This window comes from Pseudopodoces humilis, chromosome 16 (assembly GCF_049639895.1).
Source record: "Pseudopodoces humilis isolate 2021_Gansu_Grassland_sample_001 chromosome 16, ASM4963989v1, whole genome shotgun sequence".
Lineage (NCBI taxonomy): Eukaryota > Metazoa > Chordata > Aves > Passeriformes > Paridae > Pseudopodoces > Pseudopodoces humilis.
Genome location: NC_142215.1, coordinates 10,512,317 through 10,538,961, shown reverse-complemented (window position 1 = coordinate 10,538,961; position 26,645 = coordinate 10,512,317). Strand labels below are relative to the sequence as shown.

Here is a 26,645-nt window from a genome sequence, read left to right as displayed (position 1 = left end):
AAAGAATACACAAACAACTATACTGTCAATGGAAAAACATAGCGTCCATCGCTGTACATTTCACTGTACTTCAGTCATTTCACCCTCTTCTGAGAAGGCAGGAATACACTTGAAGATCATGGAGAAAAACCACAATATGCCTCATTTCACAAGGCAGAGTGTGTTGTGTCTGAAATGAGAATTTTTGCAGTAAAATTTGAAGAATTGCAGAGTCTTGGCACTGACAGAAGAAAACAGCATGACCAAGCTGACTGTAGCAGTGAGCATCAACACAGCACAGTTACAGAACACAAAGGTTTAGCACTGCAGGCTTCATTTCAAAATCAAACTGATTCTAGGTATTTTCAGGCACACTAAAATCTCCTGATAAGAACAGAGAGAACAAACAGAAGGCTCTACATTCATGAACCTCATAAAAATTAATGCACACCTCTGTGTGTCACTGTACAGAGGAAATAGGGAAGAGCAATGAGCTTGTAACTCCATCTTCACTTGCAAAGTTTTCCTGTCAGTTGCTTGTAGACTTGAAATGATGTTCATCATGAAATTATATTTTGCATACAAGACCATATGACTTTTAACTGCTGGTCATAAAAGTGAATTACAATGCTCAGAGATGACCATGGGGTAACTAACATTTACTTCCATCTTTTCCAATAGGGGACACACCTCACATCTCAATTCACAAACCAAATCAACACCAGACCCTGACGCATTCCCAAGTTAGTTCAATAAACTGACTTCCAACTATTTAAAAACTCAGACACAATAATGCTCTGTCCACAGGTGACATTGAAAGGCCAGTTGATAAATGCATCCAATCACAACACACTTTTCTTTCCACACAGGCCATTTCCTTAAATAATTACTCACTGTTAAGCACTCCCTGTCCTCTCCTCCCCCCAGCCAGACACCATTACTCACCCCAGTCAGATCCCAATGTGTCATCATTGGAAAGTACATGGCAAAGATATCAGAGGGTGTTCAGAAGGAAAGAAAACAAAACTCTGTAAATATTTAAAAACTTATTTCCTACGATGTCTGACACTTCTTACCAATGAGGTTTGGTAGGTTTGGACGTGGTATGTGAAGAAATTATCACCATGCCACTTCTGTCTGCTCCCTTCCAATGCCAGAGATGGTTTCACATATAAGCAAGACCATTTCCCAGCTGCTCCAGTGCACAGTGCAGCACTGAGCTCAAATAGCTGAGATTTAACACTGGCTAGTGCTAAGATGTCACTGGAACTAGGGACTCAGAGTGCAACCATTCAGGCACTGTTTCTGGCAGGGATATAAACCTGGCAGCAGAAATGTCTCAAACTACTACAGCTGTGCTGCGGACAGATCACAGCTCCAAGTTGCTTCTCATTATTTTCACAAGAGTAAAAAATATCCATGGAAGCATATCTAACACTGGTGCCACAACTCTTTATTCTGTATTAGGCAGCCAAAAGGTTGATACTGCCTCATATAACCCAGCCACAAGAATATTACCCTTTAATTCATTAATCTGATCACCCCATTTCTTCATGTCTTCCTCACCTTTGCTTGTTGCAAATTATTCTCATATATTGACTTGCTGGCACACTTCAGCCTAAATTTATTTTCCATTCTGTAAGCTGTTTCACAAATCCATTTCTGCATAGATGATCTGTTTAACATGTCTATCTAGCAAATATTATCTAGTCTTCCTAGGATACTGATTAAAGAACAGGACTTTGAATTAATAGCTTACTAGTATTATGAGACTAACATTATCACTTACATTTGATGCACAGAACAATTATATATATTTTATAAAGTATGTTGGCAACCTATTTTCCAGAACAAATATACAACAATTTTCGTGCCAATTTTGTTCTTGCAACTGACCCAGTTCTCAAAGTCTGTAGCTGAAAAGCAATAACATTACAGTAATAAAATAAAAAAATAGTGTTCAAAAATTATTATTACAGAATTGGAGTGATTTGCTGCACACATTTTAATCCAACACGCAGACTAAGCATTTCACCAAAATCAAAGTCTTAGCTCTGTTGTTCCCAATTATGTGCAGCAGCAATCCAAATACAGAAGATTGTTACCACATTTTATTCTTTTCCATGATGAAGAAAACAGTAAGCAATGTAGCTAAATGTAGAATAACTTCTCATTTCTGAATAGTCAGTTGCCTGACAAACTCTAGCCTACCCTACTTTTCTGTACAAGCTGCAAAGGACCATGTCTTCGCAGATTTTAATTTTTCCAATTTCTTTCACAGGATAGCAATAATTAAATAAAATTCTGGCTTGATTTTCATCTCCCTTTTTGCTAAAAAGTAACTAGTTTTGTGACGTATTTATTGTCAAGACCAGATGATTATTAAGGAGAATGGATTCTACTACAGAACTTTGCAAGTTTCACTTTAAAAGAACAAGCTGGCTGAAGTTTATCACTATTTTTTCAAAAGTGTTCTTAAGAATGCCATGTTATAGAAACTCTCGTTACATATGACTAAGTATTAACTATTAACTAGCAAGGTAAAGACAAAACTAGTAGACAAGCTCTGGGTATTGTTTTCTCTTTGGCTTCAAAAGACACTGACTAAAGTAAGACTATCCAAAAGTAGTGCAAATTGTATAAGAAAAATAGATCCTTATGACTTACAGAATATTACATAGAGTGGCATCCAAAGAGAGGGAACAACGCAATGCATACACTTTTAAAGAGAGACTACTTACATTTACAAAGGAGATGGAGGGGTACAATACACTAGAAATAATCTTTTCTTTTCTAAAATATAAATGCTCCTCTGCAGTGCCATGAAACAGAATGCGACTGCACAGCACTGGAATGAAACTCAGTCCAGAACTGAAAACTGGTTATAAATAAAAAGGAGAGGTGAGAGGGAGAGAGGGAACCAATTTTCAGAGCTAAAGCTCAGTGAAGCACAGCAGGAATGGAGAGAAGTTGACTTGCTTTCCGTGAGTGAAGGCAGTAAATGTAATAATGGTGGTTTGGGTGTTGCAACGATATGTTAACTTAATGATACAAACACAAATAGCTTTTGTGGTCCTATCAGAACTCTGAACTTCTGAAGTCCTGGCAGCTCTTTAACAAGGTGATTAGAACAATCAATATCTTACTCCTTTATAACTGGATCATCAAACTTACCTGAAGCAAGGTCTCTCTTCCCCATAAACCAAAAAGAGCAGCACTCCTGAGAAATTGTAACAGTGGAAACCTTCCACTGAATGAAAGGAAGGGGCAAACAGATTGTATCCCTGTAAAGACTCTTCTCCACATGGCAGACAGCTCCCTGGACAAATTTCTTCAACCAGATACTCAGGTTTTTGTATTCTCATATACATATATTTTTGTGATATGATTTCAGTGATTATAGACTTGATATGATGCAAAGAATTCTTTTTTTTACTAGCCTAAAGACTTTGGAATAACTAATACTGTTCTCCTTGTATAAGGCTGTAACACAGAGTTTTATATTTTGTACAGCCAGTTAAAAAGACATGAAAAATATTTGAAAAACAGTGACAACAAAGAGTATTTTATTTTTACAGAAATATTTTAACAATTGTTTCATTTCATGGTTGTACAATAACCCACAAAAAATCTCAGGAAGTGTTAAAAATATAAGTCAATAACATACAAAAATTGCTTCAGACACTAATACCTCACCTCTAAATCTATGGTGAAACACATCAACTACTTAATTGAAATACCATACAACCCTCTGTGTTACAGGATCAGATTCCTTCCTCACTGAAACTGTGGCATCACTCTGTATGTACACCAGTGTAATCATGACCAGAATCTGGATCATTTTGCATAACCACATATATGGGATTTGCATTAAGACTGTAGTCCAAAAATAAACACAGCAGTAATGTGCACTATTTAACTCTGAAAAAGCCTGAGGTATCTCTGTTGAAAAGTTACAGAATACATGCCGTAACTCTAGAATTATCACATGTACTCAATTTCTATTACTAGAAGCAAAAAACCAAGAAGGTAAATGATCCAATCTTGATTCACAAGTTTTCAACTAAGCAAGCATAATTTTATTAAATATATATTATACCCACCAATATGAAGTACATGAGATGCTAATACATGTGTTTCACTACTCATTATTTAAGGCCTTCTGTCATTCCTGTCTTCATTGACCACTTGGTGGAAGAAGCCTTCTCTTTGCTTAGCACTAATGGGTCAGAGTCAGTAAATGACCTGCCTCAAGTGAGGACCATCACATCTTTAATCTAAGATTACAGAATATATTTATGACAATTGTCAATTAAACTCTTTGTAATACCATAAAAGGCTTCTTTTCCCAAGCAGTGAGAGAGTACAGAATAAGTATATTAAAATGGGAAGATGGGGAGGGGAAGGGATATTAATCCACAGACATTTCTCAAACTGAGGGTCAAGTTCTCTTCTTACTTGCATGCAGCAGGAGAGAAGAGCAAAAGGTCTTTACTGACTCCTGTTAGTGATATAATGAAGAGCACTTTTTGGTTCTTTAACTTAAGGTATTAGTCGAGAACAACTGCAAGTTTTTCTAAAAGACTTTGAGTTACCATGAATACTCTAGATAAATATGGGAAAAGTTTTGTGCATTTACTAAAAGTGTAAGCAACTTCACATTCTTAGCATATTGTTTAACACTTTTAAAGTTTTAATAGCACCTGTGCTGATGCCTTTGGCCTTTTCTCACTCATCACACTTGCTCTGTATACACTATTTTAGTCTAACAGATATTGTAAATCTATTTTTACCTCAACGCTGGAAACTGGCATCTCTTCTATTTGTTGAAGGGAATGTCAAGTCCTAAGATTTCATTTGCCTCCACATCTGGAGGGACAAATCATTAAAACTTGGAAACAGTCACCAGCCTGAGTGTCTTCAACAGGAACATTCAAGATCTAAGACTACAGTCCTAGCAGGTTTTTTTTTTCCTCTGTTAGAACTGTTTGGTTTTGTGGGTGCCCTGACATGACCTGCAGCATGAAGCCCAGGTCCCAGTTACAAGAGAAAGGTTAGACTCACTGATGAGAGAACCACTGTTCAGTGGGGGAATCCCATTGCCTTTGACTGCATAAACACTCCCTCACACAGAAAACAGCCAGTGTTTGGAGGGGTGTTGGGGAAGAGACCCACCCAGCTTCAGAGGCCTCTTGTCAAAAGCTGGGCCACAGTGGTTCAAACGAAACGGACACACTCCAGTTGTATTTTACTAATTATGTGCATACAAGGAATAGCATCAGAATCCTGGAAACGGCCATGCGTACTGAATGGTCCATTACGTTGACCACCATTTTGAATAATTTTTCATAACTTATTTTAGAAAACAAGGTTTCTGTCACCTTCATGCTGCGTAAATCCCATGAAAGCTCTTTTTTTTTTTTTTTTCCCCATGACAATCACTGAAATTTATCTGTGTAAATGCACACAACATCTGGGATTAATGGTTTCAAATAATGGAGGCCATAAAGTGGTGTTCCAGAACACACATGAGAGCCAGTGAGAATTAGATAAATAATTCTTATTTGGGGGATGTAGGAGAAAGGCATCAGGGGTTCAGCAAACAAGCCAGGTGTCTGTGAATAACTAACTAGTGCACTGAGGGGAACAAACAAGCTCTGGCGTGTTCTTTGTAGACTACCACGGACTAATGCTGATTTCATGCCCAAAATAGAAGATCTTAGTCGAAGAAGGGGGATGGTTATATATGTACATATATTCACTCATACTTGCACTTCTTTTATCCTCTTCCATTCAGAGTACAGATTCAAGCTGAAGTTTTATTACACTCTGGCTACACAGAGATGCTCCAAAAGATAAGCAAATACTCAACATAATAGGAATCACTCAGATTTAGGTCAGCAAACTGCAAGCCTCACTAACTCCCAACACAGGAATACTTAACCTTTGCATAACACTGGAGCGTTAGCCTGTCATGCGACCCGAGCCTCCCTCTCTGAGCTTACACCGCATGGTGCAACACCCTGCACAGACTGGCGTACTACGCATCACTGCTAATGCATCATGATGGATGAGTAGAACCAGAATTTAAAACATATGAAAATCAGAGAGCCACAGACAACACAAGTCCTTTAAACACATTTTCCATTCTTAAAAATCATTAAAATGCCTTGAATTTAAGTACAGTCTTTATAAATTTAGCTATGTTATTTATTGATAAAATAATAATTTCTGTAAATTTTACAAAGCCCTTACAGACTTTGCTTCTGTTTACAGATAAAAGAAACTGCTGCTGATCCAGATGCCTGTCTAATACATAATACTTCACAGCCTTGCAAAATGCTGTGTGTTAAAGGTTGGAAACTGCTTTTTGGCCTACTTTCTACAATGACATACTGAAAAGGAGGGAGAGTCTTGTGGTTGAGACACTTGGCTGGGACTGAGATGACCTGGGTTCAGTTTCAGACTCTGCTACAGACTCCCAGTACATCCTTACACAAGTGACTTAATCTCCCTGTATATTAGCTCCCCACATGGAATGTGGGACTGCCAATACTCCTGGATGCTTTAGACTACACAGGCTTTGGGATGCAGACTTGTATGTTTTCTGAATGATAAAGGGAGCCTCAATCTGAGTTCAGGCCTCTCGGAATTATTCTAATAAAATGAGAAAAGATCTTTCATGTAAAGTTTTTTGTGTTATGATTCTTCAAGGTTTTATGGTTGGTTGGGTTTAGGATTTTTTCCTTTTTGGAGGGGGAACTGTTGTGGTGTTTTATGGGGGTTTTAATGTTCAATTAATTGTCAGTTTCTAGTAAAAGATGAGAGGAATTCGCTCCTGAGATTTTCTGTGTTGGGCGAGTGCAAAAGCAGCAGAACACATTCCATGGAGGAACTCATGCACAATCAATTAGGTCGTCTAATTAATTTTCCAACTCAATAGATGCTATGAACTTTTTTTTTTTTCGGGAGTATATCTATACACACGTGTAAAAGCAACTCAAAAACTTCTAAAATCTTAGAGGAGAAGGACTGATGATATTCACTTGAATGGAATGGGCTGCTACATGGGAGCAGTGTCCTCTCACATGGGATTCATATTCCTGTCATGAAGGGAGAAGACACATATGGAGGGCATAAGAGTATTTTCACATTGACAAGGTTATCTAGTTATCATTAGGGACTGACTTGTTAATCAGTATTTAGAGTAGTTTATGATATTAGTGTCCCCCATAAATAGGGAGAATAAAAACATGTGGAAAGAAAAAGACACATTTAAAAAAGAGGTTTGAATCAAATAGGGAGAAAAAAATGTAGATATTTAGAGGGTCTTTAACCACATATTACATCAGGTTTGCATACAGCATCTAACAACTGTTAGAGGTCTCTGTTTCTCTAGTCCTAACTCGGATAAAACTTCAATCAGCATCACCCAGAACTGTGTCTGAATAAGGACTCTGGAACAAAGATTTAAACAAGCAGGAGAAGAATGGCCAGAGAATTTTTTGCCTTCTCTCACAGGGTCTTACAGCAGCAAATTTTCAACTGCCATGAATTTTCTCTGCACTTCCTTTCCCATCATTGTGATCACCAAAAAGTCCTTATTCCACACTAACATAATGAAGTGTCTGTGGGACCAGAGTTATAATTGTGATGTCTGGATTAAAACAGTGAGTTGTGACATTTTTAAGAGTCCTAAGGGAGATGACAGTGAATTATAGAGAATACACAGATACTTGATAATCCACAATTATGGGAAAAAAAGGCACAGAAGCACAACAAAGTACTTCAGCTGGGGTTTTATTATGGGTGTTTCTATGGAAGCATAGACTAGATTTCTAAAGAACTTATAAAAATATCCATAGTAAACAAAAAGTGATAAACATTACAGTTTCTCCAACCTGTAACACCAATCAGTGTTCTGTTAGTAACTGTTTCAAACAATGTGGCTGCTACATCAGATGGGCAGACAGGAGACAGCAAGCTCTGGAAAAGATACATGCTGCTTGTAGGTAGGGGAAAGCCAGAGCAAAAAGCCTTCAGGGAACAAGTGTGAAGGAAACAAGGATACAAAGAAGCCAAACAGAAAAAAGAGCAGAGGGACGAAAACAGGAAGGCAGCAAAGACGGGATGGATCAAAGCAAATCTAAGAAATGAGTGGGAGGCACAGAGACAAGGAGAGATAAACAGTGGGAGCCAGCAGACACCATGTGTGAGAAGGGGAGAAAAGGAAAGGGAAGGGAAGGAAAAGGCTGGCCAGCCCGAGAGTTTCACCAGCCGACCAGGAGAGGGAAGCTTGCCAGGACAGGCTGGCCAGCTAACTGTGTAAAAATGAGGGCCAGAGAGCCAACTCATAGAGAGCAGCCAGGCAGCCAAAGCCATCTAGGAGTGGAATCCATGTATGGAGCAGGGTGGGCGCAATCCCAGCTGTACCCAGGAATTGGGTGACCCGCAGCAAGCGCCACGCATGGTGGTGGAATGGGCAGGAGCAGCACTCAGCCCTGTGCTCCAAGACAGCAGTGAGCAAGAAGCAAAAAGATGCCTGAGAACATCCCAGCATCTCACTGACACATCTGGCTGTGCACTCTGAAATACTATCCACTAGGATCATTGGGTGGCCAAATATGAATAAACAATGACTACACAAATTGCAGATATTAACCATCCCTTTTCCCAAATGGCATTTTCCTCACATTTGTAGAGCTGATATCCATACTTGTTTTCTACTTTGATACTTTCAAGATGACAAAGTACAAATTATGTACCCCGATATCATTTATACAGTTCGATGTCATAATCCCAAATCAATAAAAACAAACACCAGGCCAGTGAAAAATGAAAATACAAGATAAAAAAAGTGTTACAAACCACTCGAAGAATGGCCTAATCTAGCAGTGACAACATACTGCTTATCTGTTCAATTAGGCAGCTCCTATCTATCCATCTCAAAGAAATAAAATTAATTGTATTGAGTAACATTGGAAGCTGTTACTAAAGGATTTCTACTAGATAGTAAAAAAACTTGTGCTGTCTTCTGAAATATTTTTTACACTAAAAGACCAATAATGAACAATTGAGTGGATTAGAATAAACCGTGACAAGGTCTAATTGTGTTCCTATCTTCAGAGCTAAAATTTATTTAAAACAAAAAAGAGTAGCAAGGTGTGGGGGTGTGTGTGTGTGTGTGTATGTATATATGTATGAAAGCTATTTCTGCAAAGAACAAGCTTAATTTCACAGTCAAAACTGTCAAGACTGTTAAGTGCATCCTGTTCATTTTTTTTCTCACCCCAACAAGTCTTCCTGGTGTAACTCAGCATCATACAAAACAGATATTTAAATTAACGGGTGATCCTGTCAAGGAATCAGGACTCAGAGAAAGAAGTGAGGTAATCCAGGTGTAGGCAGTTTCTTTATATTTACCTTACCTTTCTGGATATAGGACCTGCTCCACACCACCAAAACTCCTGAGTATGTTTTAACTTCACTGGGCTTTGAATGACATATCAAACCACCTGGACACCAGTGATGCATTAAAGTCTCTTACCCTCAAACCAAAGAGATTCACAGCTGAGACAGATGATACTTCAGGTATTAAAAGTCAAATTCTGCTTGGCACCAAGTGCAAGAGAGCAGTACCTACCAGGCAGCACCTTGGGGCTCCCACATCTGGTAAGAGGAGGGAGGGGAAGGGAAGCAGGAAGGAAGAGGGAGTAGTGAAGGGTTATGTACGAGGGGGAAGCATACAGAGTGCAGGATAATGCAGTTTAAAATCCTTCTGTGGGAGCTCTGGCATCTGCCTGAGCTGAAAGGTTTAGCAATTGCAGTGCCAATTTAAATTTGTACCTAAAAATATAGGAATTATTTCTTTTAATTTTTTGTAGAATGGGTACACTTGGCAATCTAGGTGGTCATCAATACATATGTGATTCACTTCCAGCAATGTTAGTGGAACAACACACTGTTCTGCGTGGTGTCTAAAGTTTCAGCTGCTTGTAAACCAGCACTGTGGGAAAACTTCTAGGTCGCTTTAAAAAAAATCTTGTAAAACAGTAGAAAACTCATAATTTAAGACACTTCAGTGGAAGAGAAAAATTCCTCCTGATTATCAGAAATATTTTGCACTACATCCAAAAGGCAAATAGGATGTCCTCCAGAAATAATGTCTTTTATCCACATCATTCTTGTCAGGAAAGGGTCTGAATATCTGTTTTAATAATTAAGTTTCAAGTTTCAGCTACACTTGTGATAAATAACATTCGCAGGAGAAAAATGTTTTTAGAGCATCAAACAGTTTAGTCTTATAAAATAAAATAAGCTCGTGGTGGTTAAACTACCCTTACATAGGAACATTTTATTAGTGTGTGAATATACTATAAGCTTAAGTTATAAAGATATTTAGCCCACACGTCTGAAATGAGATAACCACTGGACTGGAACTCTTGCCTGGCAGCATGCTGATCTCCTTCATCTTCCCATTTCATTTAACTAGAAACTTGAAATTGGATCAGCAACTTTTAAACAGCTGATTAAAAGCCCTGTTCACAAAAGTGACCTTGGTTATTCTTAACGTGAGCACCAGGCTGCCCCTCTGCAGGGCAGTAATTCTGCTGTGATCTCATTCCACTTAGGAAGAGGTGTAGAGAATCACTGGCATCTTAAGTACTGCATCTGCACCTCTGCCCCCCACTGCAAACCATACATAATTCTGACTACTCGAATAAAAACAAGCATAAAAAAAGAGACACAAGGACATCATCTCAGGAAAAAAAAGGGAAGTCCAAAACTCTTCCACATCTGCTCAAATTTGAGCATAAAGTAAATCCTACTAAAATACAAACATCTCCTTTAGATTTAGAAAGGCTTCTTAAGTTTCATCAGAGCCTATGGAGAACACATAGAAACTTGTCTAGGTGTTAATCAATGTTCATTAACACACTTGCATTATAAAAGCACTTTAGAAATGAAAATATCACCTGAAAGACTGTGTATGTAGCACATAAGCCCAAAAGAAAAAGAACAGTACATTATAAAACTGAATGAGGCTGTACTGATTTTCTTTGCTATTTACTCTACTAGAATATTTCTCACTCATCATCTTAAAACTCCTAGTTGCAGTTAAATAAATACCATTCCATATAACGTCATTTTCTATCCACAATCTTAACTAAAACATATTCCTATTTGTGGCTTATGCATTTAAGCACTTTTAACTTTTATCCAAAATTACTGATTGATGTTATTGTGTGGTAGCACAGCACAGATCTAATTGCTTTCTCAGTAACCTCATTGAAATTTGGCTGACAAGATCTGAACAGGTCTCTCTAACTCCTGATTCAAAGCCCACTTAGATCTTTGGACACACATTTATTTTATGTGAGTAGGTTTTGGATCACTTCAAGAGTGACCTGTGAAGTTTCATCCAGGCTTCAGTTCTCTACACAATGTCAAGACTTCCACCTTTGGGTTTAAAGTACTGCCCAAATGTCTGACTATAAAACTGATTCAGGCACAACTGTGCATGTGTGTTTGTGTGAAATGCATGTATAATCTACCCACTGTACATAGCAAAACAGGCTGTAGAATAAACACAAACCATTCCCTGCAGGGTTTTGGCAATAGTTTATACTAAGTGACAAATCATTACTGCTTTAGATGTTCATTGAAATATCAGTCATCTTGAACCCTTTTGGTATTTCCTGGGATGCAATGGGCAGTTGCCTAGAAATTTTGTATGTGGTATTTGATGCCAAATCATTGTGCAACATTTTATAATATTACCTAAATATTTATGAACGATTAAAAGTTATATATTCATATGCACAAACCCCATCTAATTTGTTTAAATAATTTCAGACACTAAAAGACTCAATTCTCATATCAAACATTCCTTCAGCTGACAAACATGAAGCAGTCTGAGTGATGGGAGATGTTAAAAGGAGCTCCTGTAAGCTGCACTCCAGACAACTCCCACTCATGTCAAATCTATCTTGTCTTCTCAGTAAGGCTCTCCTCCATTATGCTGAATCCAAAGGAAGTGTATTTATTCATTCATTTATTTCAAAGAGGATCAGGATACCAGTCCTAATATGTTTGGGGGATAGTCGGATCATAGATGCAAAGGCTTGCTGCTGCTGCAGAGTAACAAAGAGAAATTCCTCCCAGCTTGAACTGAAACGGACATCAACAACGTAGGCTGCAGGAAGTTGTTATTTCTACTCAAAATTCTAAACAGCTGTTTTCAAGGCAGATTAAAAGATTTTTCAATGTTTGGATTCAACTCAAGAGCTTTATCTAATGCATACTTTGTATTTGAGTATTTGTTGAATTAGAAATTTAATAGAGCAGCTGAGTATTTTAAAATCTTTTGGAAGATGTGAAAAAGGGATGTGAACTCTAGCACACCCTGTAAAACATAAATTTCTTACCAAAAGAATATGTTATTCATGTGCTCTGTACATTAGGTCAATTATTACTCACTTTCTTTGGAGAACCACCAAGTGCCTACACCCTTTATAACAGAGCACTGTAATCAACTGTAGTAAGAATAGCAGAATTATTTTAATACACACCGGTGGCTCAGGCCTAAGCTCAAGAAGGCTTGAACAGCAAGAGACTAAGAGGGATTTGCCATCATCTTTCCTTTTTAAGAGGGAAAGAAATTAATGTTTCCTTGTACACCTTTGTAAATAATTTCAATTGCACATAAATGGGGAAAAATTTATAAAAAGGAATGCTTTAAATATGGCCTCCAATTTAAACACTTCTGTTATTTAATGACAAATTCCATAAACAATCTGATACCAAAACTTCTTCCACAGCACGTCTTTCATTTCTGCTAACCCAATTTAACCTCTCATCTTCCTTGCAACTCAGCAGCTGTACAAAGCACTTTTTTTTGTACTGACATCAGCAAGTGACTGAAGTGCTAGTGCTAGATTAAAATGCTTTCTAAAACCACGACTTTTTGTATTGAATTTGGAGCCATGTTTGATACAACTTGTACTGTTGGTTTAATATAGTATCACCTTTCATGGAGGCATATCTTGTTGGGTTCCTGCTGGGACCTGAGAACTGAAATAGCACAAGGTTTAATGCATGGCACTTCATTTTGTCCAGCCTGTCTCAGGCCAAGAGAAGCAGTTCAAATTATTTAGATAACCACACAGATTAAATACCCAGCAAGATAGCAAGCTAAGTCATTCATCATTTGCCATTCCTGGCCTGTGCTTGTGTCCTCACAATGTTTTCACTAGAAAAGCCATTCAGATGAATGGAATGCACATCTCTACTGGGTCTCCCCTGCCCAAGCAGCAGTCTAAATGTCTCAACCTGCCACCAATGCTCTTTTCCCAAGATATATGAAAACTGTCTGGCTAGATCCTCTCTGTCATGATCTTTTTGCCTATCTTCCGTTCTCATCTGTTTATCTTGCTTTTGCTTTATGAGCCCCTACAACTACCAAATTTCAGTGTATTAAAGCATTACCCTCTCCTTACTTCATTCCTCAAAACATTCACAAATCATCCTCTTACTACTCTAACTTCTCAACTCAAGAATCAAGTAGCTGGAATTAGTTCACACCATGTGGTGTAATTCAATTCCAGACATAATATCTGCATCATTAAGCTATAACTTATCCTAAAGGTTATTGGAACTGAAGTAACTTAACATAAAATTTCCTTTCACAGAGGTGGATCACTCACCTCTTTTTTCACTGCAGATCTTTTGGCCTTTGAAACCTATGGCTTGGAAGTAATTTTTGACACCGTGGTTTCTTCTGAAGCCTGTATTAATCCAGCTGTAAAGCTGCCATACTTGCATTTTACACATCTCTCCAAGTTACCACCCATACTCTCCCACCAGGACATAAAGATTCTCATAAAGGCTTTCATCATATCCCAGCAGGACAATTATACTTCACTGCTTGCTGGTTTTACTATTACTTCTTATAAACATCTCAAGTCCAAGTAGTGTTTTGTCACTGTACTACTCAACTGAACTAAGGCATCTGGACAATCCAGCCAAGACACCAGTCCAATGGCCCTTGAGGAAACAGTTCAAGGTGTGTCTCACTTTAAGAGACACCTTAATTGCACTTTGAAGAAAGTGCACAGCATGCTCTTTCTGCTATATGTTTACCACCTTTTTCTTGCTGTAGTTCTCAGAAACATAAGGAAACAGGAGCTGTTGAGGTCCTAAAATCTCCCATCGCTGAGGGACCCAGCTGCTTCCTAAATTGGGTGAAATTATCAAGTATCTAATAGGTCTCCCCATCTTTTTGTATTAAGTGACAAGCAGGTAACTACAATTAGTATGAAGTGCAAACAGGAAAACTCCCCTGACAGTATGTCTGTAGTTATTAGTATTACTCAAATTTAAAACCATTCCTTATTTCACACCCTAAGAGCCACTGTAATTTTGTCAGCTTATTCTTTATTTTTAAACTAACTGTTCCATTTTTAAAATTTTATTAGGCAAGTACATTAGAAATCATCAGTATAACATGTGCTTTCATTTCACAGCACTCAATCAATCACTGCCACAGGACAAACACTCTCTGGATAACAGAACACATGAATAAGAAAAAAAATGCAGATCTGGAATTATGAACACTTTGACAATGTTAGCACTGGATATTCATTAAATAGCTAATAGGTCTGAATAGTACAGCTGGAGGTGTTACAAATCACGGACTAACATATATTTTAGCACATTTTCCAGAGAGTGACTGGACACAGTCCTGGGCAATCTGCTCCAACTGACCCTGCTTGAGTAGCAGAGTTGGACTAAGTGATCTTAAGAGGTCTCTTCTACCAATTCTGTAAGCTGAAATAGAGTTAGGAATTACCCTCTCACCCTGTAATTCCCACATTTCCATGTTTAAAAGAATTTAAATGCATTTTTGATGGGTGGGAGTTACCCCACTAACCAGCAGATATACATTTTGGTGAGCTGTCTGGTTTTGCTGGAGATAAACTGATTTTCCAAACCTTGCTGAAAAGTTCAGCTATCAATAGATTCAATGGAGCAATTGTCAGTAATGGGACCGAGCTAAAAGGACTTAGTGCAAAAAACTGAAGGTTTGATCCTGAGACCAGAGGGCATTATGAAGTCCCTGTATACAAAGAAATAAGGAAAATTTTAAGTCTAGTAAAATACCACTGAACTTATGACCACTGCTGCAATGCCAGCAAGGATGCCTCTGGCTTTGTCCCATGCTGTGTGCAGTGGTGCAGGATGAAAGCATCAGCCATCACCTCCTCAAGGAGTCAACAACTGTGTGCATACAGGTTTCTCCTCAGCTCCTGCTTCCCTATGACTGTCAGCACCTCTGTGTCAGAAGAAATAGCCCTAGAGGGTCACAGAAGACTATTCATTACAAGGAGTAAAGAGCAAATGGGGACAGTACTGAACACCTGGCAATCATTGGGTAAACTTTGCAAAAAACATACACATTGAGGAAAGGATCATTATAAAACATGACCAAGATCACTTGGTAAGTCAGGCTTACTCGAGTTAAATGCTTTTTATAAATTGAATCACACACTAAATTAAACATTCAGGTACAAGTAAAACATTGCAGAGACCACTCTCTCAGAATGGGAGACCTATAATCTGAATTACACCACCAATGTAGAAAGGAAGGTTATGGCACAGCAGACTCAGTTCCACGAACCTACCTGTGCTAGCTTAGCTCGGGTAAGGCCTGCAACAGATACAAACTAAATGTATAAGATCACAATCAAAACTCAGGTCCTTAAAAGGGTACACATCTCTTTAAAAATAAACCCACATGTATATAAACACACATGCATTTTTAATAAATTTCATGCTTTTTAAAAATTACTTAGCCCTAGCCTTTGCACGCCTTCTTCCACGGAAGGGAAAGACTGAGTCTTGATTACTTTATGTAGCAAAATTCCACCTTTTTCCAAAAGAAGTTTCTTCTGGATAAAGAGTGCAAAGCCAGGCTTTGTTTTACAGCATAGCAGAATTTGGAGAGTGATATTTCTCACAAGGCTCCTTTCTTTTCAGACCTTATTTAGGCCTCTTTTCTTTTCCTACAGCATTTTTCTAAAGTGCCAAACTGTACAAGCTATCACAAAAAAAAAAAAAAGAATAAAAACTACTCAGTCATTATTCATGAATCTCTCAAGGGCAACTGGAAGTGAGAATGTGCCTGTCCTTACAGCTGCTCTTAGGTAGTTGTTTCCCACAATTTTTTTTGCAGCTTTTATGCTGATACAGGTTAGATTTCTTTCTGATCTAATTGTTTACTTTAGAAAAGTTTTATTTTCACAGAGATTTCAACAGCTCTGTTACAAATATGTAGAAAGAAAACTTACATGTGTCAAAACAGTTACACTGACCATTTTGAGCACCTCTGTTTAAGATGCATTTTCATTAGCATTTTGCAGCTGACCTACATAAAAGAATTGTTTTACTTGGAAATGCCTTCATCAGTTTATCCTTTCATTAGATTAGATCTATTTCTTAAAAGAGGTTTCTTTTCTTTGTTAGTACTGACTATCAATAAAGTTTTAGATCACTTGTAAAAACACAGAAAAAAAAAAAGTAAGTCACAAACTCAACCCGGGCATCATGCATACACACTGATACTTGTTTCTGCAGCAACTCTAACAAAAATTCTCAGCTTACCAGCCCAGTGAAAAAAAAAAGCTACGGATGGGTGATTCACAAGGAAAACATTTGTTTTCACTGAACTAATGAGAGGATTTCAGGTAGCGGTGCTTTCTTATATCAAAATATATTGTAGCCCAGAGAAGGAGTAATTTTCTCCATGAAGAGCTAAATGTGCATTGTTAGCTAAGTTCTCAGCTGCATTTATTCATTCCCTATATTATGTTCAACTCTGGGAGTCACCATTTCAAAGGCACCTTTTCTTTGGAAAGTTCCATGAGAAATCAGTTGTGTGCAGCTATTTTATTTTTTACAAGTTTTGGCTGAAATTAGAAAAATAGGCCTGGTACAATGGTACTAAGAGGGGAAGACCAATCCCAAGACACACATTCTGAAGGCCTAAGATGTAACACCATGCTGCAATGACAACCAATATCATTAAAAGCTGATTTAATCTTTCAGCACACACACACAAAAAAGTGACTCTCGTGATACAACATGAGAGGGATTCCTTCCAATTCTACTTGGAACACTCCAAAGCACAGATCTGGCAGTGCAGGCCATTCAGGGGAGCTACAGGTTTCAATTGTCTGCATTGTGTAGAAGTTGTATCTGTATAAGCTGCATGTAACATCCCATAATCAAGCAAACACGGGCATCTCTCCGTGTAGGTCACTTCCACAAAGCCTCTCCTCCACAGGCCTCCACTCTTCATTTCTCAAGACACTACAAGGCAGATGGCAAGAGCCACATGCGGGCAAAGCCAGTACAAGGTCCTGCCCAGCTACAGTGAGAGCTGAACCAAATTTCTTGCACAGCAAACAGGAGCCAGAGGCTGCCAGCAAAGCTGGAGGTAGGAGTCAGGTTCAACAACAAAACTGTTTGCAGTACCAGAAGAATGATCTAGTGACTCTCCTGTGAGTCTTTTTGATATCCTACATACAAGAACCAAATCTTACAGGTTAGAACAATGCAGCTATTTCATTCAAATGTTTTTATGATAATTTATACCAAATATAGACTCCACAATTTGTGATTAAATTTGTATGCATTTCCACTGCTACAACTGAAATCAAAACAAAGCAAAGTCCAAACAATCCTTTACTGCACACTGCAAGGTCAGTGTCCTTAGCAGCCAATCAAGAAGGCATGGAAATATAAAAAGGTCTGCCAAATAGCTGAATGAAAACTTTAGATTTGTTTGACTGAAATCAAAACTCAATTTGGAACAAAACGTAAATGTTCAGCTTCATGTACAAAAGTTGGAGCCCTCACATCTCACAAGAGACCTAAGCCATATGTACTTAATCATTTATAGATCTTGATTAAGCTTATAAGCATATATCTGAAGAAACATTTTAAAACTTGCTATGTGATATTTTAAGACACACGAAGCATAAAGCAAGTAACACAGGACTGGTTATGGTGTGTACATGCAAGGACCAGAAAAATGGATAAAAGTCTTCCTATACACAAGATCCTAAAAATGCTTTTTGGCATCAAATAACAGACTGAGCTGAGTGCTGAGTTCTGATGCAGAGATCTATTGATATATTGTTATTGATATATTGTTAAGTATTAAAAACCACCTATATCACACACAATCATTCTGTAGATGCTGACTTCTCCACCTTAAAGCTGCAGCTTCAATTTTAAAAATTAAAAAATTCATCCAGTTATCTCAATCTCTTTTATAGAAAAGACAATCCAAAGGAATTTTGATTTGAAAACTGAAAGACATCAAGGGTGACAGCATATACTGAAATTAATTTACAGTCAGTAAAACATCACTCTGTGCCTAAATATATTGATCTTCAGTCTGAAGACATTTTTCATAACTTTTCAGGGGGAACAATGTGTGCAAGAGTCCTTATTGGCCTTCAAGTTTAGCCATCCTTCAGTTTGCTGCTATAACATTGTACATGTTACAGGGCTGCAGAAACTACATGTCTATGTCAACAGATGTGTTTCTTGGACGAAAGCAACAGAAATCAAGTTTATTCAAATGTTTGCCAGCTACCATATGCTGCAATACTACTTTAAATGCAACATAAGGCTTTGGGAACATACTTCTACTGCTATCTACACTTTGTTATTTACTTTCCATTTAGACTAAATACCAGAGACGGGGCACACGAAGGGGTGCAGTGTCCTCTTTGTAAAAACATTCTACCCGTTGTAGTATTTAGAAAGAAAAAAAAATATACAGAGCCCTACATTACTCTTGACCACTTTCAGCGGCTGCACTTTCATAGGGAGGCTCTGGGAAAGATATTTTTACATATGGCATTAATTCTGGGAACTTTTAATAATGGCCAAATATAATTAAAAATTATGCAAAAATTCCTGCCATGAAGAGAGCAGTACAGAAACGACTCTGTTTGAAGAAAAAGCAATCGTTTGCTCATATTCTGAGTCCATAAAAAAACAAAACACACGTGGTACGTTCTTAATATTTGAACTGCACCAGGCCCAATTCTGCTCCTATGTGAAGCGAGTGGCAAAACTCCAGAATGCAGCAGGATTGAGCCCCTGATGTTGTCACAAGCATTCAAATAAACAAACAGGGCTGTAACACATTCTAAGCTTCCACTGTGTTCCTCTAAATGAAACCAGAGAGAAAAAGAAAAGCACATTTCATTACATTTCTGCAATACAAGGATAACAACAATGTACAACCTTCATTTACGTAGAACTCACCCTCTTGAAGTATTATCACTCAAATGTCTAAAGAGAAACAGTTTCAAAGAGTCAAGAAAGCCTTTGTGCACAAATTTGTAGACAGCTCTACCAAATCTGATAGGGTTCTTTGATCTTCCTGAGCTCCTAACATTGATTTTTCCTCTGGACTTTCATGAAGTGCAGGATACAGGGACATTTTCATATGACCCAAACGTGGGCATCTCCCACAGCCAGCTAAATCCCTTGGGCTCTTCTACAGACAATAGAAAGAGCTGTTGATGTTCTGAATCATCCTCAGGGGAACATAAGCTAAGTCTCTGCTCTCAGTCTCTTCAGCAACTCTAAAACTGCAGAATCTGCAACTCACTCAAGTTATTCAGCATTAACAGTAAAACAGCATAAAGATGGCATCCAGTTTTTAACCAGTGGGAAAAATTCAGCTTTGTCCCCATCTTCATTTTCTGCTACCTGTGATTTCATTAATAATTTGACTATTGATAAACTAAAAGCTGAGTGCATCTCTCAGATCTTAACTAACTCTGAAAGCCTGGGCCAAAATCCAGCAAGTCCCTTAAGCACTTGCATAATTCTAAGCATACTGACATCATGGGTTTGAATTTAAAGGCATGTCAAAGCCCATCACTGACCACTGCCAGAGCACTCAGTAACTTCCCCAAAAGAGTCCATAAAGTTCAATTTTTAACTGAGACAGTATCTGTGAAATATTTTCCTTCCTGGGTTGTGTATTTTAAATGTGTCTTAGATGGGTGTGGGAAGCATTCCCAACTCCACTACACTTTTACTGTTGAGTTTATGTCACGTCCACCTTTTTGAACACTATTCCACAGAAAAGCCAGGTCTGCTGTTTTATGACGCAGCTGCATATACTTGACAGTGCGTCCAGGCAGCTTCTCCCGCTCTGGAAAGGAGCCAAACACCACACACAACGGCTCAGGAGTTAATGATACCTGTGCACCACTTGCAGCATGATAAAATTATCAATCCAGCTCTGGTGAAGCCTGTCTCACCAGTGACATAGCATACACTCCCAGAACATAAAAAGGAACTCCACTGATAAAAGTGAATCTCAAAGTTACTTGTGTTTGTGTTTATAGTGCTTTACACTAAGATTAACACTTCTAAGACATACAAGAAAGTGATTTGTGTGCTGAAACTGTCCAGGGCCAGCTGCTACCCTCTCAAAGAATGACTGAATAAATACATAGAAATACTCATGCCACAGACTTGATGGAGTTTGCTGCACTGTGAAAGCAATGAGTCTTTCACCAGATAAAGCCCTTGACCTACACAGAAGTCTTGCAGATCTTCATTAACAATCACATGGTTGACATTTACTGAGGCAATGTATGGAAAAACTACTTAAAACAGTAGACACAGAACTACAGAACTACACATCTTGTCTCTGCATCTAAGAAACTGGATCTAATTTTGTTCCAACCACCTGCAACATTTTAAGTGTTTTCCCTATTGGATTATTAGAATAACCCCACATGTTTGGTTGCCTCGATATTGTTTTATTCAAGTCAGTTTTAAGTTATGACATATGCAGCAAAGGCTGGAATATTCTTTGGTGTGTGACATATGTGCCACAAACACTCTTTGACTGTTACTGTTAGTTGATGCTTGTAGAGAAAAGCACTGGGTGATACACAGCAGTAAATTACTTCCATAACTGTTAGTTTGTGGGATGGCATAACCTAGAAGTCAAACCACAGCCAAGCAGATGGAGAATGTGTATGCCACAAAACTGTATCACTTCACATTACATTTGTATCCAAAAACGGTGTTTTCAAAACAATCTGCTGCTCCTGCTTCTGCCAGAAATGGTATAGTTTAAGACAATATTTCTCTTGAGTATTTTCCTTTACCCCACCTCCATGCACAGAGATGCTTTGGTTTTGTTGTTTTGTTTCCTCCCCTCTTTCTTCTCTTTCTAATAAACACACAATTTTACTCTACAAGGCATGAATCTTGTCAACTTACTGGCTAACATCCATTCACATGTACATCAGAAGCCCACCAGGGAGTGTCAAATCCACAGAACTTTCCAAAGCTAGATTCAAAATATGGACCTCTTACTTAGCTGACAGCTGTGTAAAATCATATGCAGCCAGACAACTCCCCAGTGACCACACAGGTGCATGTGCTGAACAAGGCAACTTATTCTAAGACCGAGATTAGTTTATACTTGAAAAGTTATCTTCAGAAAAAGTTTTTCTCATGGCATAATGTGGTTCTGAGACCAAAAACCACCACACCCCTTTTAGAGGAGGGGAACATATTAGCTCAGCTAGGTAGAGAGGCTGCAGGAAGTCTGTGAAAGCAGCCAAATTTCAGAGGTTTTCTGGGAAGATATGACAATAATTTGGCCTCAACACAGCAAATGAGCATTAACCAGGCATACTAATGTCTATTTTCTCTTTTACTGATAATTTTTATTGTTTTAATCAATCACATGTTTTAAGTAAAAAACTGCCAATGCACAAGGCATGTAAATTACAGATTTCCACCTCAAACGTGCTCAATAGAATGTAATTTCAGGACAGCTTGACTTGGCTCAAATGGCTCTGTGCCACCAATTTTTCACTCTGCCCACCACCAGGAAGGAGCCCTGAGGGACAGGACTGAAGCTGTTACCAGGATTCAGGCTAGAAACTTGCCCTCTTGATGTGGAGTCAAACTGATCTCAGATCAGGCAACACAGAAGTAGCACTGAACAATCTTCTGAACTTACGCTTTACACCTCCTAACCAGACTAAAGGCTCAGAAACTTCACCCATGAAGAACGAGCAGTAATTGCTTGAAATTCCAAGACTTTGCAGTAATATTCTGTTCATTCTCACCTATAAGCATTTATTCTCTTCAAACTTAAGAACTTTAACCTAATTGCCCATTCCTCTTACTCCTCTCCAGCAGTGAGATCCCATGATTCAGAGCTGAGCTACTTTTCAACCCTTGGAAAAAACTCACCATTGGTTTGAACTACTTTTATAACATCTGAATGGACAACTGGCAAGACTTCACACAGTGCCAACACAGCAAATTTTATCTACTGTAGGGAGTGCAGGAAATATCTGATTCATCCTACCATCAGTTTAAGCTCAGAAAATAAAAAATGTTGGTCCCCTCAGAGTTGTTGTTCTGTATCACACACCTATGCTGACCACATGAAAAAGCCAATTATTACTCTTCCAGGTGCAGCACTGACACCATGGTTGACAGAAATTTCATGTGCTAAGCACATCCTCTACATGGAAGCCCAAAATCTGATTATTAACATCTCTTCTGTCACAAGTCCATAGATAAGTTACACAACCTATTCTATGAATAGACCGTATGAATTTCCAACTACAGAGATCAATTGTTCTGACAAATGAAAATATTTTGTTTGCATTTTTACAAAACTCAACAGGATTGTACCTAAACATTGTCCACTATAGTGCTCACAAATGAAACATTAAATTGGTTTAATAACCCTAAAAAAAATCCACATACCATATAAGGCAGTTGGCATCATTGTGTTTTTATTTGAAGATTATCACTATGGATATGCAACTAAAAAGCTAAAATTGAAAACAATAAATCTGTGCAAAATGGAAAAGAGAACTGAATAAACTTTGCAAAAGAAAACAAAGACAGAGGCAGGATGCTACTCATCACGTATATCAAATCCAAACACCTTTTCTGATGACTTAGAAACTGAAGTTTGAGCAAAAGCACAAAAACACTTTCGTTTGCCACCTCTTCCACTGGAGTGTTTTCATCACAAAAAAAGTAAACAGCTCCATCTGTGTTTCATCCTGGCCTCTATCCTTATGAAATTCACATACTTCCAAAAATGCTACATAAAATTTATTTTCTGTCTTGAGACCAACAAAAACAAACACAACCAATTCAGCTATAGAATACAATAGGTAATGGCCCAACAGCCCTACTATTAGAGGTGTTCGAACATAATTATTCCCACTGATTGAGGGCACATACCTCTCTCACACTGGGGTCCAGTAAAGCCATACGTGCAAGCACATCGGTTCGGAGCTACACATCTCCCTCCATTTAGACATCCATTTTCACAGACAGCTGTATCAAAGGGAAGGCAAGAGTAATCTTTATCGAGCTGTTTACAGAAAGACATAAAGATATGTACTTAGGTAAACTGGTAAAAATGGTAAACATAACAGGATACCAAACCTAGATTCTTTCTTTTCCTAGAATCTTTTGACCTTTTACTACTTCCTGGCCTCGTAAGTACCATGAGCTCATCTTTTCAAGGGAGCATAACACAAATACAGGAACAACCACAGCTTTTCTGACCTCTCAGAGCCTTTCTCTTTGGGATAGCTGGATAATCCCATCTTAACTTCAAAATAATACCTCTTTCAAACTTGCAACAAATAAACGCTGATAGAAATTGCAGACAGAAGATTCAGAGGCATTTTTCATCTCTAAATCCTCAAATGTGTTTGTTCCTTCTGTAATAATCCAGTATTAAAAGGCTGTTTGCTGGTGTTAAATAAATAATGCAATTAATGAGGATAGCAAATTTTAATAAATATCTATTCCATGTTAATCCAAGTTACTCTTCCTCTGTATCATGTTGTCACTAGCTTCAGAACTCAATTTTTTAATAATAAACTCCAAAAGCAATTCCTCTCAGAAATAATCAGAAAATACAACATGCACATGAGAAAGGAGATTTGAAATACAATTTGATGTTCATTGAGTAATGTTATTCTTTGTTCCGTTTCACATTCACTTCAGTAGAAAGAAGATTTCCATTTATCCTCTTTTATCCACTTGATATTTCACAGGGAAGGCAGAAATACAATTCTTAATCCTTTCACCACGTGATCCTCCTCCAGATTATTAGGGTAAATTCTTGGTCCCACTGAAGTTCATGTAAAGCATGCCATTGATTTTGACAGAGCACAAAAGGTTTTCATTAAATGAGCTAAACACATTTTCTGTGTCAGACCAATATTTCACTAGATAGCAACGTGAACAGCCTTGGTTAAAAGCAGTGTCTACATCCTTGTTTGAGTTACTTCACAGCATTCCAGCCAAGAAGAACAAGAGAGCACCAGAGTCAGTTTGGGAAAGATTTCAAGCAGCAGATCCAGGAATGCTTTTGTCTAAGGACTGATTGAGGAAATAAAAATATCTGTCGATCAACTCTAATAAGACAACATAAAAATTTGTAAAGCATACTAGCTACGTCTGATGCAAACACTGAAATGAAAACAACACTTTGTATTAAAAATCCTAGTTTTGTCTATAAAATGAAAATTTAATACCATGTAAAATTTAGATATATGACCCACTGCTCTAGTGGGTGAGAAGTCATGGAGGTCAATGGGAATTATGCCACTGTGAGAACTACAGGATCAAGTTATATCCAATTATTATGAAGTATCATGTTTTTTATTTTGATAGTTTCGATCAGTAAGAATTCACTCAGCATTCATTACAAAGTCATGTGTTTTTTCTCTAAAATTTCACTAGACCTGATCAAAAACAAGCTCAACAGAGGCTGAAATTTAGAGCAAAAGAGTGTCCAGTCCCCACATCACAGAACCACTTAACAATATTTACATTCCTAGAAGTGTACTTACGCTGTCCACAGTGTGTTCCTGTATATCCCTTCTGACAGAGGCAATGGTCATCACTGCAGCTACCTCCATTCATGCACCGGATGTTACAGTGTTGGACTTGAAAGGAAAAAAGATTTTCCTCAGTTAAATCAAACCAGTCAGAAACATTTTACTGTTTTTTAAAGGACTTTGCTTTTTTTTTAGGGATTGATTGTGTGAACCAGAAAGTATTAGAAGAATGCACATTTTAGGACAGATACTTAACATGGCACTACAGAATACAATATAGATTTACAGTTCCTAAGGAACATAGGACATGGTGCAAGAATTTGATGCACTCTCTCATTCAAATGAAGTCAAAGGCATTTTGTATGAGCATAAACCCTCAACATTTCTTTCCTAGTTTGCAATTATAAGAAAAAGCCTTCAATAAAGGAAGTACTAAACTTCTGTCAGACAGCACCATTAGAAAGGGAGTCTTATCATCTGGGAAGTGGGGGAGGGAAGTATTAAAGGGAAGAATATAAGGAAGCTCCTGAAGACAGCCCTGTTCTGCCAACACATGGAACACCAGAAGCTGACCTGGCCAAGCAGGACTTCTTGCATAAAAAGGAGAAATAAAAGAGTAATTTCTTTCTGTATGCCAAATGTGGGCTCAACCCACCAGTAGAGCTGCTGTGCTTGGGAGCTGCAAAGCTCACAAACAGCACTGTACCAGAGCCAAAAACCTTCCTGTCCCAAGGGCGGAGGCAGGGGAGCAACAGCACTCTCTCCTCAGCTGCAGCCCCACCACTTATAATGGTTCACAGGCAGCTTAAGCCCCATGCCAGTAAAACTTAATGTCTCTGATGCATTTTTCTGGTAATACAGGCAAATATATTTCTTAAATAGATGTTGGGAGCAACTACAAGTATGTCAGGCTCTTCATCAGACATAGAAAAGTGGGCAGGTCTCCCAACAAAGCGAAGTCCTTACAGGTCCTGCTATCCAACACAGCTGTGAACTGAGACCTGCACTCCAGTAAGCAGCTGGGAAATGGTTTTCCTCTTAACAGGAACCACATGAAAGGCTCCTCCCCAGATAGGATTACAGTCTGATCAGTACTTCAGTAAATTGTGATGGAACACTGGATACCTACACCATGCTGTCTGAAATGCTGAGGAGGGAAAAATGGAAATTGCCATGTCCTGTCAGCCTGCAGCTAACAGGTGCCATGCCAAACACTGAGTTTTTCATCTCATACAAAACCCTTAGGCACCATTTGGCTTTTGACAGTTCAGAAGTATGTGAATAGAATTTTTTTTATTATTTTCAAGTATAAGTAATAATTTTAACTGTCCTGCCTTCTATAATAATGTGAATCCACAAAACAGAACTAAAGCATACAACTGGAGAATTCAAAGCAATCTAGCATTTAAAATACTAGTAACCTTAATTCTCCAATTTTAAAAGCAAAAACTGTGTATTACATTTCTTATGTGTCTAATAGTTATTATACATATTTGCTCTGCTTTGGATGTACTTCAGTACTTCAAGCAACAAAAATGTACTAACATTCCTCATGAAAAAGTAAAATTGTCTGCAAATACCAAGTGAATATCTGGTGAAGATTTTTGGACAATGTCCTAAGTAGGTCAGAAAAAGGTGTATAGTTACTTTAAAATGTGTAGTTCAACTCAGCTTTATACAATCTTAGAAAAACAGAGGGGATTACAAAAGGCATAGGAA

General features: G+C 38.1%; 1 protein-coding gene across 1 annotated transcript in view; it reads right to left on the bottom strand.

Moving 5' to 3' along the window:
* FBN1 (fibrillin 1) overlaps nucleotides 1–26,645 on the bottom strand; it is a 145,646-nt gene that overhangs the window by 98,726 nt on the left and 20,275 nt on the right. The window contains exons 4-5 of the mRNA XM_005521511.3: nucleotides 24,939–25,034; nucleotides 23,311–23,406 (exon numbers count right to left, since the gene is read on the bottom strand). Coding sequence (XP_005521568.2) covers nucleotides 23,311–23,406; nucleotides 24,939–25,034 — 192 coding nt within the window. The remainder of the gene's footprint in view (nucleotides 1–23,310; nucleotides 23,407–24,938; nucleotides 25,035–26,645) is intronic.